Source organism: Aphanomyces astaci, assembly GCF_000520075.1.
Source record: "Aphanomyces astaci strain APO3 unplaced genomic scaffold supercont1.42, whole genome shotgun sequence".
NCBI lineage: Eukaryota > Oomycota > Saprolegniomycetes > Saprolegniales > Verrucalvaceae > Aphanomyces > Aphanomyces astaci.
Window position 1 is genome coordinate 268,162 of NW_009798305.1, and position 14,046 is coordinate 282,207.

At 46.8% G+C, this 14,046-nt stretch overlaps 3 protein-coding genes across 4 annotated transcripts; all 3 read right to left on the reverse strand.

Moving 5' to 3' along the window:
- Positions 1-1,376: 1,376 nt before the first annotated feature.
- H257_12696 (hypothetical protein) lies at positions 1,377-3,479 on the reverse strand. Its single transcript, XM_009839990.1, has one exon. It carries the CDS (start codon positions 3,452-3,454, stop codon positions 1,478-1,480), a length of 1,977 nt encoding a protein of 658 aa, XP_009838292.1. The 5' UTR covers positions 3,455-3,479; the 3' UTR covers positions 1,377-1,477.
- A 2,734-nt stretch (positions 3,480-6,213) lies between these two features.
- H257_12697 lies at positions 6,214-9,919 on the reverse strand. 2 transcript variants are annotated; one of them, XM_009839992.1, is made up of 6 exons: positions 9,449-9,919; positions 9,176-9,395; positions 8,239-8,453; positions 7,802-8,190; positions 7,062-7,325; positions 6,214-6,632 (listed from the first exon to the last, which is right to left on the reverse strand). In XM_009839992.1, exons 1-6 carry the CDS (start codon positions 9,888-9,890, stop codon positions 6,393-6,395), a joined length of 1,770 nt encoding a protein of 589 aa, XP_009838294.1. In that variant the 5' UTR covers positions 9,891-9,919; the 3' UTR covers positions 6,214-6,392. The 2 variants fall into 2 exon arrangements, with proteins under 2 accessions (XP_009838294.1, XP_009838293.1); XM_009839991.1 differs by having other exon boundaries at positions 9,176-9,449.
- A 1,176-nt stretch (positions 9,920-11,095) lies between these two features.
- Positions 11,096-13,371, reverse strand: H257_12698 (hypothetical protein). Its single transcript, XM_009839993.1, has 2 exons — positions 11,227-13,371; positions 11,096-11,180 (listed from the first exon to the last, which is right to left on the reverse strand). Exon 1 carries the CDS (start codon positions 13,352-13,354, stop codon positions 11,696-11,698), a length of 1,659 nt encoding a protein of 552 aa, XP_009838295.1. The 5' UTR covers positions 13,355-13,371; the 3' UTR covers positions 11,096-11,180; positions 11,227-11,695.
- Positions 13,372-14,046: the final 675 nt, after the last annotated feature.

Consider the following 14,046-nt stretch of genomic DNA (forward strand, 5'->3'; position numbering starts at 1 on the left):
AATGCATCAATTCTTGACACTGCCCCTATTTGACTGACTTTTAGCCAATAGAAACTCGATATTTTTGTTTTTACTAACATTACGGTACACGTCTCAATGATGAAGTTTGTCCAGCTTTTTTCAACTTTACCCTTAACAGTAAACAAAAAAATACAAGTACAATTAATACTAACGTTACGTTGTACTCCAGTACTATTAATACTAATAGAATGTCAACCAAGAGCAACTCCGCGAAATATATACTAGGTATGTGCTCTTAATAGTACAGTAGTAAATACTTAGTAGAAGTACTCACTTTCGCGCCATGAGTGGCCATCGTTCGACGGACATCCTATATGAGGTGCTGTCATCATGTTTATGCTGCCATCACAACCTAACAAACCCATGGTTCACTGCGTTATATACCCCAGACGGACTTGCTGTTTTCTTGTAACTTAAGTCGGCCGTGCCATTTGACATTTTTCATGGGGCGAGGCTCTGTACAGTACACTAGTCAACCGCTACTCCAATCTAAGAATCTATACAAACCATACGGTCGTACCTTCGCAGATGCATCACTCTGGCGTCAGGCGTCGTGACCTCCGGCGCAGTCAAAAGCACGCCTCCGATACTCACGTTGGAAAGAAGCTTCGACAATGCATCTGGTATCAGCCGCGCCACCATTACAGACTGTACCATCCCTAACCAAACCACGATCCCCCCAAACGACATTGTGTCGAGGGATTGCATGGCTGGTGGAGTAGGGCGAAGCGGGGCTCGAAGTGGTCAGTGGGGGGGGGGCATGTCAGCAGCTACTGCTTTGGATGCACCCAACTCGGCGCCGCCATGTAATACCTGCAGCCCTTGGATGGAAAACAGCAATGTCACGAGCAGTAAAAGGTCAACATGTTGCTATTGTTTTGTTCCGCAAATGGAAAGTCAGGGAGCCCCACGCGATACGACAAGGAGCTTCGCCCAAAGCTGGCATTGAACTACCCTGGCCCCAGCAATCGGACCTAGACTCACGTGTGGCACACATGTGATGGCGGCTCCAGGGATAACGGGGAATGACACTGCTCTCCACATGTGCATGATCTTGAACGAGTCGACGATGTCCGGGTAGATTGTGGAAGGAACATTATTGAAATGGAACGCGACCGGCACCGCAGCCGTCGACAGGAGTGGTCGAGTTAACTGTTTGAGACGATGCGTCAAGTTGCAACGATGCTCGTGAAGGAAGTTCCTTATTGCAAACGTGTTTAGCAAGCATATTTGGTGCACGTTACAGGAAAGGTACAACTGGTGACATGTATACACCCCTGCCTTGGCTCAAGAATACACAACTCTCGTTCGTGTTCGCCGCTGGCACTTTCAGACTTGTCGATGATACGGTATTCATGAAAATCACAGTAAATGTACTAACGTTAAGTAGGAGTTAGCAACTTGACCAACTAACCGAGTAGGCCGTCGTTCAAATGGATGTCTATGATCTATTCAATCACCCCATGGGCGGGGCAGTCATCATGCTCATGCCAGCGTCACATCCAAATATCCCCATCGATCCCCCCATAGTTCCAAATTTGGCCTCTTCAAAGCCACTGCGCGATGTCATGTACCTCATCGCAGCGGATTTAGTGTTTCCCAGGAGAAACTGGTGCCGCGAGTACGCCAGGCGCACGCGGGTATCCATGCCCGGGGTCCCGATCACCGCCAAGTAGACGGCGACGGCGTCCGGCACCGGCGTTTTGGATGCTGCCACGGCCATCTCGTCCGGCACGACCGTCGCGAATGGCAGAGCTTCCACCGCGAACGCTTCGTCCACGCCCACAAAGCGGCAGTCGTACGACGGCACGCGACACATCCTGCGCCACTTGGTCTTGGCGAAATGGGGAAACAGCTTCCCCGAACTCCACGCTGCATAGCTGGGGGCAAACGACGAGTACGGTTCGTTGAATGTACTAGTCCAGAGGAGAAATGTGTCGGCATATTGTTTGTCCACGTCATCAAGGTCCTCGTAGATCCCTGGACCGACGACCGCTGACAGATCGTCTTCTTCATTATGTAGATGATCCTTGTTGTCATGGCGAGTCACCATCTTGTGGTAGTTGCAGGCGTCATAACATTGATGAGCTTGCATGATCAAGTCAATGTCGGACGTCGCCACGAGGCCAGTGATTAGTTTTCGAGTATGTGGTTGTTTCGGTTTGTGTTTCTTGGCTAGTTTTTTGCGCTGTTGTATGCGATACAGGGCCAAGATGTGCAGGTACTTGTGGTATCGAGTCATGGACGCTTGAATCACCACCGGAGTCGTCCAGTACTCCATGTGTGGACACAACTTGTTGACAAAGTCCAGCTGCCGCACCATCGCAAGCACCAGATCGACGTGGAACGACCCGAACGCCGTCCCGAAGTGGCGCTCCACTTGCGCCGCCACCTCAGCATGCAGCGACGCGAGCGCGTCGGCCACCGCCGTGGACATGACGGCCGAGATCCGGCGCACGAGCTCGGCCAGAAACGTCTGCACGCGGCCGCTCTGGGGCATCCCTGGGGTCACCACGAGTAGGTTCTGTGGATTATTGCGAATATCGCGGCGGATGTGAAACTGGGGGGCTTCGGCAATGAACGCTGCGATCTGGAATGCTTGTATGGACATGGTGTTGGTGCAGCGCGCACACACGATGGCTTCGTCGAGGACGTGCAGGTTGTACATGTCATGGAGGGTGAGTGGTTGGCCGCAGCGACTGTGTGGACACGTGGCGAGCAACGCTTTGATGGACGGGCGAGCGGACGGGGGCGATTCATTGGACAGCTGCTCTGTGACATGGCGGGCGTACTGCACCGGGTGCAGCTTGTACACGGTGTGCGCAAAGTTGTTGGTGTGGACGTTGCGGCAATAGTCGGCTTCGATATCGAGTAAATGGGCGTATACTTGCTCCATGGTCGAGCAAGTGGCCTGCAGTTGGTACATGGCGTGCATGTCGGCGAGATGCGCCTGCACGTGGTCGATGGACACTGTGGACACGTTTACCTCCTTGGTTGGGGACCTGGCGTGAGCTTCGACGATGTCTGTGGCCACGCTTAAGAGAGATGTCAACACGTCCGCAACTGGAGGTGTCCACTGGGACGTTGTCGCAGCTAGCCGAAGCACGTGCTGGAACTTGGTCAGACGGGACTGCGATGACACGCGCAAGACAAGCTGGCGCTGGCCGTTCACGTCCAGGCTGTACAACCCCTCCGACGACATGTCGGCGATAGTTACTTCCGACGCTCGGAACGAGTGGGTCTTCTTCTTGTCGAGATTGTACACGTCTAGCATGGAGCCCGTGAGTGCGAACTCGCGCCACTCCATCTTGGAGAGCGGAGTGGATATCTTAACTTGGAAGTCGACTATGTACTGCGGCAACTCCATTGCCATAGGGGTACTGGTGTCTGGCAACACCGCCACGAGTGTCGGGTCGGTGTCGGGGATGTCCATCTCGTGTAAGCAGCTTATTACAAAGCCAAAAGGAAAATGAACCTGACAACTTGTCATCACAATGTCGAGTAATTTCATCTCGCCAGGAGTATACCCACAGGTCGTTACAAAAGTACATACTACAATGAAACGCATGTACATATGACGGAATATTTCTCTGTATTTAGAGCTCCAATGACATCCTGGAGCCACATAATGATGTTGGGAAGCTTTGACATGAGCTCTTCGGAGCTCCTCCTAGATGCAAACGCAGAGACTAGGACGATATCACTGAACCGGAGTATTAACGTTATGGTGAACATAAAGTGTTTACAGCATGCAATTTCCGCCCAGCTTGTGTACTTTTAAAGTCTCGTAACACATCACTCGTGTATGTGATGAGGCTGTGTTTGCCGCAAGGTCGGTTAATTGAGTTTGGATTATCATTTTTAAGACATTACCGCAAGGTCGGATATACTGTAAGTTGTGGATGATTTTGATGGATAATTTATATGAGAGTTTGTATTATTTTGGTAACAAAAAGCATATGATTGGTGTATTTTTATTCAATACTAGTATTACAAAAATACGACGAAGGGCAACATGATATAGTTCACCAGAATCGACTCATAGTACATGGAAGTTGCCTTCAATTTGGCAATCCTCGTCGAGCTGATACGGTTTTGTACAATACAGTTAGCATCAATAGCAACACACGACTCCTCATCGCGTTCCTAGTGATTAATCTCATACTTTTAGTGCCACCTGAGGTTGTGCACACTCTTCGTTGGGTTTGAGAGTTTTAGACAAAACTCGTGAGTCAAGTCAACAAATGCTTTGGCTACTGCACAGATTTGGCAAGTCATTAAATGATGTATCTTCTGCACTAAGCAGCTTTCATCAATTGATCTTGCAACCGGGTTGGATCGGTCGAATCCCAAATTCAACAAGATCGCTGCTTGGTCGTGAGAGGAACCGTTTTGAAACATGCATAACGCGTTCATCAAAACTAACTGTTGTATTCGGTGAGGTGATAAGTATATCTACGATATCTAAGCTATCGATTGCCACTAATTTCAGCGAAATCGGAGCAATATTGAGCGAGTGGCGTAGTTTTGAAAAGTTGCTTGTCTGGTCGTGTAATTTTAAGTTTGGATGTACAATAAAAAAAATCCCAAAATAGCTACTACGTAGTACGTATTCCTGTGTGAAATCCCTACATGAAAAGCCTATAGTAGAATGAATTTGGGTTATTTTTGACTGACTGTGAGTTGAGGTTCTGAGAATTCTTCCACAACTTTTATCTGGAACAGAGGAAGTATTAGTTTATGCAGGACCCATCGTTGCATCGCTTGTCGACGAATTTTTCAATACTGTAATTTTCCTATGTAACGTTACCGTAGTTGATTTCTTAAGTGGGAACTTTTAGTTCCTCCATAATCAAATATTTCTGATTATGAACTACCTGTTATACTTAATAAATATTATTTATGGCAGAACTTGTTTGACCAACGAATAATTCCCTCATAGCATGGTGTCCATTTTTACAGTCCAGTTCTTTTTACACCATAGCCAAATAAGTATGAGCACAAAACAATACTCACTAATCGGGGTTAACTATAAGTACATCTAGTAAATAAGATTGCTCATCACTGAGATGTAACTTTACCGCCCGAGAGGTTAACCCGGGAATAACGTTAGCATTAAAGTATTGGTTTATTTGAAAGAGTAACACTACCGTCTATCAGGGAATTACTCGGGAACTAGCTGACGAAATGACCTGTGAAAGTTTTTGAAACATTTGAATTGGGACAGAACTTAAACGTTTCAGTAGAATTCCATTTATATAACATGAAGTTTGTATGCATTAAACATCTCTGTAAGAAGTGTTCCACTGCTAAACAGAATGCCATATATATAGTGGAATTGAGCCTATGTATACAATTTGACTTTTAAATTGAATTACCTTTGTAATACTATATTTGCCATATATTTTAAATATCCAGAAAAAGAGGTAATGTGTTGAATCCATCATTTGACATGTCGTAGAAGTTCCCACTTAACAAATCAACTACGGTAACAACTTGCTCCATCGTCGAGCAAGTGGCCTGATGGCGTGCATGTTAGCCGCCAGCAACGCGCAGGACAATCAGCCACTGGCCATTCCCTTTCAGTGCCACCGAAGTGAATCGCCAGCGGCGGTGAAGGGGTGATTCATCCCACCATGTAATTTCCGCACAGTTAACAGCCAATCACAATCATCAAACGAAGGTGATTGGATAAAATTACGTACTCAGGTAAATAATACCATTATCATTTAATATTTGAATTCTTTGACAACCCATATAATCTCATACTATATAAGTAATTACAATGACTTCTAAATTGAATACCTTGTAGTAGACTTTATAAATATTACTATTGAGAGGTTATGAGAATTTCGGTGGTCAAATCTGTCATACATTATTCAAGTCAAACACCTGGGCGGAATTTACATTTACTGTACGCACATTTACTCCATATCAAAGCCGACTATTGCCGCTACGTCCACACCAACATGTACAAGCTGCGGATGCGCATTATTATCGAGCACGCTTCGCCTTTTCGAGCAACTTCGGACAATAGAGAGACTTTCCGAGCGTACTACTTTGATAGAGACCACCAAATTACTGTTCTCCCTAAACGGCATAACTTATTCAATTTATACAGTATATTGGATTATGCAAGTATTGTAAATTATTGTATTGTAAGTAAGCCTCTCAGCTGTACCAACACATAAGTTCCTTCACAATTAATATTATCCTTTTATACAGTATAGCCCTTGTCGAAGTGACAGGGAGAGGAGTAGGCTACTGTGTTTTGAACAATTTTCGAGCACTACTTTGGACCATATGCTCCTCAATTCCCCGTACCAACACATTTTTACCCGATAATATTGGCTGGGCTGCGATACAGTGCATCATGGCACTTGGCGAACTCTGCGATAGACGGTGGGGGCCGCGAATTGAAAGATCGAGCGCACGACCGACGGGTCCAGCATGTGCTGGTGCTCGAGCTTTCGATAGAGAGCGTGGAAGCAAGCCTGCTGAACCTCCACCGACAGGGGCAGTACATGCAACGGCGTGCCGTGATGGTCCTTGGACAAGGCATCCCCCTCGGGCGTCGCATCTATCGTGATTGTCTGGAGGGTGTGGTTGTCCTGGGTTTTCAAGTCAGTTCAATAGTGTTATATTAAGAAAATAGTATGTAGTAGGCCACACGTATGAATGTTTCCAACATATATATTGTCCATTTCGCTGAAATATAGTTTGCTTGGCAGGTATGATTCGAGGATTATTTCACTAAAATATAGGCCGGTATGATTCGAGAATTTTTATTTGGGTCATACACAAATTTAAGCTTGTGCAATGTGGACGGTTTCCACAATATTGAACATGAACATATTCTTCTTCACTAAGCCAAACTGTATTGGGCCAAGTGATATGTACTAATCGATGATTGGTTGAATGCACTTTGATTGGCTAAGACTTTTTCATTTTGGCAAAATCATTCGATTCTTTCTCGAAAGTCCAAGTGTTTTGGAACGGATTTGACAATATTCATATCAACAAAGAGAGATAGGTATAACCTGCAGGGCGTCGTGCAAGGTATCCAATGCGCTGCTTCCGATACAGTTGTGCGAGATGTCCAGTACTTGGAGATGAGGACATTCGGCCAACGATTGAAAGATCGCGGTGGCCCCCACTAAGCCCAGCACATTCTTGGCCACATTTAGTCGTTGTAATACACTCGGATATGGGGGGCTTCTCCACGCTTCAATGAGTGGCGACACGTCCGAGAGCTGGCAAGCTTGCAAGTCGAGGGCTACCAACAAAGGGCAGCAACGTAGCACCTACATACACCCATACCAGGTACACACTGTCAATCGCACTATATACAGGAGTAAGTTGGCGAAATTACGAACACTTGTCTAAACAACGTACTACTACTGGTGGAATCCACTGTCGGATGCTACTTGAGATTATTATCAAGGCAAACCGACCAAGGTCTTAAAAAAACATATCCAATATATGATAGAGGTCGTGTGAATAAATCTTACGAGAATGAATTAAAGAACCACCTGAGCCAATCAAATCACGTTCTGGTGACTTTTTCTGCCAATCCAAAGTGCTGATACAGTTCCGTCCCTCTGGATTGGGCAAAACCCGATAATATAGACGAAATTCATGGTATCGTTTTACTTGTACAGTACAAGCTTAAATAGGGTGCGTCGAATGTCCAATTTTAGGTGAAAAGCACAATACATACATGTATATAATATATATACATATATCCTATGATCTCAACCACGTACTAGTAGTACAGTACCTCTCGTAGTTCGTCCGTGGTGAGGCCATATCGTCGCAGCCGCAACCTTTGAAGCGATCGTACGTTCGGAAAACTCGTCAACAGGGGCACAACCACATTTGCACTGGTCAAGTCGTCCAGCACCAACTCACGCATATGTTTGTCCTTGTGGGCCTGCTGCTTCACATCAGGGCATAATTGTTGCATGGGGAACTTGTATCGATCGAGCCAGACGATGCCGCCGCCTGGTACCACTACTGCCACGTCCAGGGCAGTAGAGCACACAACTTCGACGTTATAAGTACTTGAAGAATGCGACGAGATTTGCCAGTTGCCATGGTGCTGCAATAAGATCGTGGCTGGTATAGCGTACAAGCCTCGTGGAACGGGGCTGTGGGGAACACCATGTGCTAAAATCCACGTTAGTTTTAGTGTCAATGTACACTTTAGCAACGTACCAATGTTTGGAGGAGGTGGTGCCACGTCAGATAGGTCGTGGCAACCAATCATGGCATGTGCTGCATCTTGGTGAATCGATAGCCCAGATAGATTGAGCGATTGTAAATTTGAATAAGGGGAATGCAGTAACCCAGCCGAGATCCATTGACCAGTCTTCGCCGTCATATGAGGAAGTGAATAGGCAAGGGACAAGTGCCGAAGGGTGTCGTGGTATCTAAAACACCAAGGCAAAGTAATTATAATAACAAGGATGAAAATATTTTTAAAAAAAGTCGCAATTCAATCCAATCCATTGGGTGGCAAGTACTAGTAGTAGTGGGTCGAATATCTTTGGAGCTTGGACAGAAAGATGTTTGATATATGAGTCGGCTATAGTCGATTTTCTTCAAATTTCCCAATTTTGCATGGTTCGTTCAATCGAGCACAAATAGAGCCGAGACATGTGATTGGCCAATATCCACTTTGCCCTTTCCAGTAGAAACTCGAAATTGGATTGTAGCCAATCAGCGACAAGTAATTTCAGATTGACCAATGGGAGAGTTTCGTGCTCGATTCGCTTGATTCCGGAAATTCATACCGAATCTCCAATACCACGTAGCACAAATCAAAGAAATACTATCGTCAAGTCGATTCACAATCGAATGAGCAGCACCAAAAATCGATCGACCAATCAAAAGCCAGATCAAGAATCAAGTAGCCAATCAAATCATCCACTCTCTCGACCAACTCAACATCGAATGAATTAAATTCGTGTGAAATTGGACGACGATTTTTACATACAAAGGTTAGTACAAACAATCGATCAATCGATAGATTTGGCAAAGAATCAGCACAAAAGGCAACCAAATTTGGGGTCAAAGAAAGACAATAACAAGGCTGGCTATTCATTCATTTTAATTCATTTTTCATTCACTCGTTGCTGCTGCTGTAACGTACCGCAAGGCGGTGACAAGACCAACGACATCGTCTGCGTTGAACATGTTGTTCGTGAGTGACAGCGTGGTGAGATATGGAAGATATGTATGCTGTTTTCGGCTGCGAGGATATGGAGCCAACTTGGTGAGAAACGAAGCCAAGACATGTCGATTCCACGATGAAAACGTCTTGGCCAGGCATAATTCCGTCAACATGGTCAACGACCCCAATTGTGGCACCACTAATAGTGATAGCCGACTTATACAAGATGGACAAGAAGATAGTATCGCCTACATGTAGGCATGGTAGCTTTGGCTCGTATGTATAGCCCATCCAGGTGTGGTTGAAGGAGGTCTAGACTGGCTACGTCATGTGTGACGTGGTGACTGTCGAGATGCAATCGAATTTGACGAGGCGTCGATGGCGCCAGACACCACACGTCGCGCCACAATGCCGCCAGCCACGCAAGCGAAGGAACGTTCTTGGCGCCGATCAGACTCCACTCAAGGCATGCGCAATGACTAAACACTCGGCCGAGCTCTCGGACGACCGCGTCCAACAACTGCATGGACAGCGTCGTGTGTGGATGGGATACGTGCAACCGCGTGACAGAATGGCGGCGAGGGATCGCTGCTGCGATGGCCATAGCGTCACGCAGGGTGTGCAAGGTAAGGCTCGTGGTAACGATGACATGCAGCACACCACCCTCGTCCGTGTCGTCAACTGACCACTCCATGACGTTTCGATGATTGAATGTGAATGAACCTACAACTATTATTAATAAATGAAACTATTAATATTGTGCTTTGCACCTTTTTTGGCAATTCCAGGGTTAAATTCATTGTTTAAAAATTTCTCAGGCTTAAATAATGTCTAAAGTAACTTGAATAACGGTTGGGTGCGTTGTTTAAAGTTACTTCATCTAATGCGATGATTGGTTGGTTGAAGGTGGTTTTACTGGAACTTTCGTAAAACAAGTTGTTTGCCGTTTTCATTCTGGCAAACAACTTGCTTTACGTCAACATGTCAAGGTGCTTGACGCAATGAAACTGAAGGAGCTATGGCCACATACATGACCTCCCATCCGTGATCACTACAGTACTAACATTACCTACTCCGAGTAATGTATATAACGTTAGGGATATAGTTAGGCTACAGTACATGTAGTCGTCGCTCTGTCCAATGATTCAAAGCTATGCCATACCTACAATTCTTGATCTGGTCTAACCTGAGCACTGTACGTGGAAGGCAAGGGCTACGACAACACGATGTATAGTACTCCCATTTCACAGCCTAATACGGTATGCATCGTGATGAACTGGTTGTTGTACGGCGTAAGTTGGCCTGGTGCTCCAACTCGATTAGTTAGCAGCTGAAATAAAGTAAGGGTTGTTTTATTCTGCTGAAATGCAGAACTTATGTTTAGCGTTGTTTTATCTTCAATCGGGCTTATATTATTTTAAACGTCTGGTTGTTTAACGCAGTTAAACAACAGCAAACTACATGAAAAGCACAATAACTTTGTACCTAACGTTATCAGTACTTCTTAACTGTTAGTAGTACTACTAGTACTCAGTATCGGAGTTCGAGCACTACCTACTAACCCGAAAAACGTTAATAAATCTGAATGTACCGTTTAGCCAAGACTGAAAACCGTACAAACTAATAAACTCTCGGTAGATGAGACATATCTTTTGTACTCTGACCACCTCAACTTACACCCGGGGATTTAGCAGTATACTTCGAAGTACTGTATGTGCACGCGGGGGTAGGACGAAGTCGTGGGGTTACAGAAGAAAATGTGCTTAAACGGTTTTGAGGATTTATTGAACGTTTTTCCATCACCTACTATACTAGTATGTACTACTATTAATAGCTGCGTTGGCAGCTAGCGGACTTAACTATGCTGTAGTATTTGAAATAGTAAACTCATTCATAAACGCTGACCAAACAAATACTATTAACGTTACTGTAATAGTGCTCCTTTGCAACACTTTGCAGTGGCCATCAACTTCGCATAACGTTACTAACGTTAGTATAATGTTAACTTAGTATTAAGTATGAATGCCTGCCTGCAGGGGGTTGGAGGGTACAGGAAAATGGGGAAGGAAGGGGAAAATAAATTCGAATTTGAGGTGTGCTTCATCACGCTTGCGTTCGTTTATGCACTGGTTGTCGAGCTGGACGTAATATACACTTTAACTACCAAACAACCTTGGAATTGCGTCACAAGCACAATGCGCACGGTAATCGAAGTTTCTCTACGATTTCTCTAACTAGCCAAGCAAGAGCTTCACACAGTTCAAGTTGGTCTAAGAATGCACACTGCGAAAGTAGTTTTACACACACACAACTGACACGAGCCAATCTCAACCGACAGGATATTACGCCTCTTGCTATTCATCAAGTTGTCAGCTTTACAAACAGCAGTATATTTGGCCACTCTCGTTGATTTCAAAACCATTCAACTACTACACACACTACAAATCACGTTACGGTGTTTCCCTCCACATACCGACCAACTGAACGGTATATCATGCTCTAGTCGCAGCCGTGGCCACCGGCAAAGCGCAGGCACTTGGTCGAGACAAACATAGTCATCACGTTGGACGTGATGGACATTACCATGATTCCGAACCCGATGATCAACGCGGAGGCGCCGACGACGGGGTACTTTTCACCGTCACGCTTCCATTCTTGGAGCATCTTCTTCTGGGTTGGGAACAGCAGCACCCAGCAGCACGCAAACACTGTCGTGCCATAATACACCAAGTACGTGTACGCGACTTGGTGCTTGGCGTCGTCGTCGTCGCGGGCGATGTCGTCATCCGAGACGCGGAACTGGTCGCAGTAGATGTTGGTGATCATGGCGCCAAACACGTTGGGCATGTTCGAGCACGTGGTGAGGAGGCCATAGATGATGCCTTCGTTGCCGACGTCCGCAATTTCGACAATGGCAAACGTTGTGATGATGAACTGAATGCCCGCGGGGATTTGCTCGGCCAGCGGCACGCCCAGGTAGAACCACTGGTCGCGCACAATATCGTAGATGGTCAAGTACTGCACGACGGCGTCGATGGCGTTGGCAGCCAACGTCGTCACGACGAGCCACCGTCGCCAATTCCACATGGTGCCCCATTTGCCCATAACTGCCAGCATGCCAGCAAAGATCAAGCTGCCAACGATCCCCATGATTGAACTGTTCAAGTTCTCCACCCCAGCCCACGTCTGCGCCACATATGGAGCCGCGGTCGTCGTGATGTACCCTGCAAACAAGTTGAACGCAAAGTTGAAAATCATGAGCTGCCACACACATCTCTTTTGCACGAGGCCCCAGAACTGCGCCTTGTACTCGGCCCACACCACAGCGTCGGTCGTCTTTCGGTCGTTGATGAAGAAGTACGTGATGAGGGCCACCACGAACGTCGGTACGGCCAACACGAGAAAGAACGCGTTCAGCCCCATATCCCACGAAAACGTACTGTGGAATCGCTCCGAGTTGAGGCAGAACCCCATGAGCGCCGTCGTGATGGTCGACGCTACCGTGCGGACACCATAGATGAGTGTTTGCATGCGACCGCGGACGTGTTCCGGCTCGCGCTGGGCGTACTCGACCACCATGGCGTCGGCCGGCACGTCCGCCAAAATGTACGCGATCGTCGCCAGCGCACACAACAAGCCCACGGTGGTGCCGCGGGCGTTGGCGGCGACATTCTCTGGGTTGAGCTTGCCCCCGTCGCGGGCGCCGTCGTACGGGTCGCCGTGGTCGATCACCCCCAGCACCAACAGACACGCGGCGCACAAGAGCCAGCCGAGAATCATGTACGACTTGCGACGGAAGCCCAGAATCGGGCACACGTCCGAGAGCATGCCCACAAACACTTTGAGCGACCACCCGAGCCCGATCAACGCCTTGGCCGACGTGAACTGCGTGCCTTGCAAGTGAAAGTACTGCACCAACACCGAGTACGGTACACTCGGCAGCGATCCGTACATCAACCCCACGGCAAAGTACTGCGCCAACAACGCCAGCACTTCTGGGCTCGTGTACACGGGGGCCCCCCCTTCGCGCAACGCGCCGTCTTCGAGGTCGTTTGGGGTTTTGCCGTCGACGTAATCGCCGTTGACTTTGTGGGATTTTGTAGCGCTCACGTATGACACGCGTTCTTGTAAATCCAAGGCAGCGACAGGCTTGTGCATGTTATTGTGACTGGAACAGGGAAAATGAAAAGTGAATGAATATAGTGGCATCGTACATGTAAGTTAGATGGGCCCTTTCTATAGCCAGCCAGCCGCCTCTATCACACACGAAATTCTGGAGAATCCACTTGACCAATCACAACCACGACTGATAAATCCATTTCCACTGGTCGACAAATGTTCAAGTTTTCGACTTGCGGTCGGGGAGCTTATGGGTGAAAGCATCACATTGCCCAATCATTTGTATGAAAATATTGTCCACCTGGGTGGCATTCCCCTTGAACTGCAAACATATGGAAACGCAATGGATTTGGTAGAGGTACACGTAAACGAGCCCTTATAAGTTACCCTTCGCAGTACGTAGCATAATTCCCTGAACCAGTAGCCCTATGACATACTAAGAACATGTAGAATGATTACGTAAGCAACACTGGAATTGTTGCTCTCAGGGAATTAATGAACAAAGTAACACGTCCAGCTTGACCTACAAATGTTATTTTTCTTCCTGTTAACACAAACAGTACAGTACTCCTGGCGGCGCATGATTGGAATTTTCTAATTGACAAAGTTTTACTCACGACCTCCACAGCATTCTGCGTGCGCCAGAAAAGTTGGGGGAATACTCTGGTCTAGCTCGCCATATACAGTGAGGCGAAATGATCCGAACCATAGAACTCGCTCAGATTTGTTTC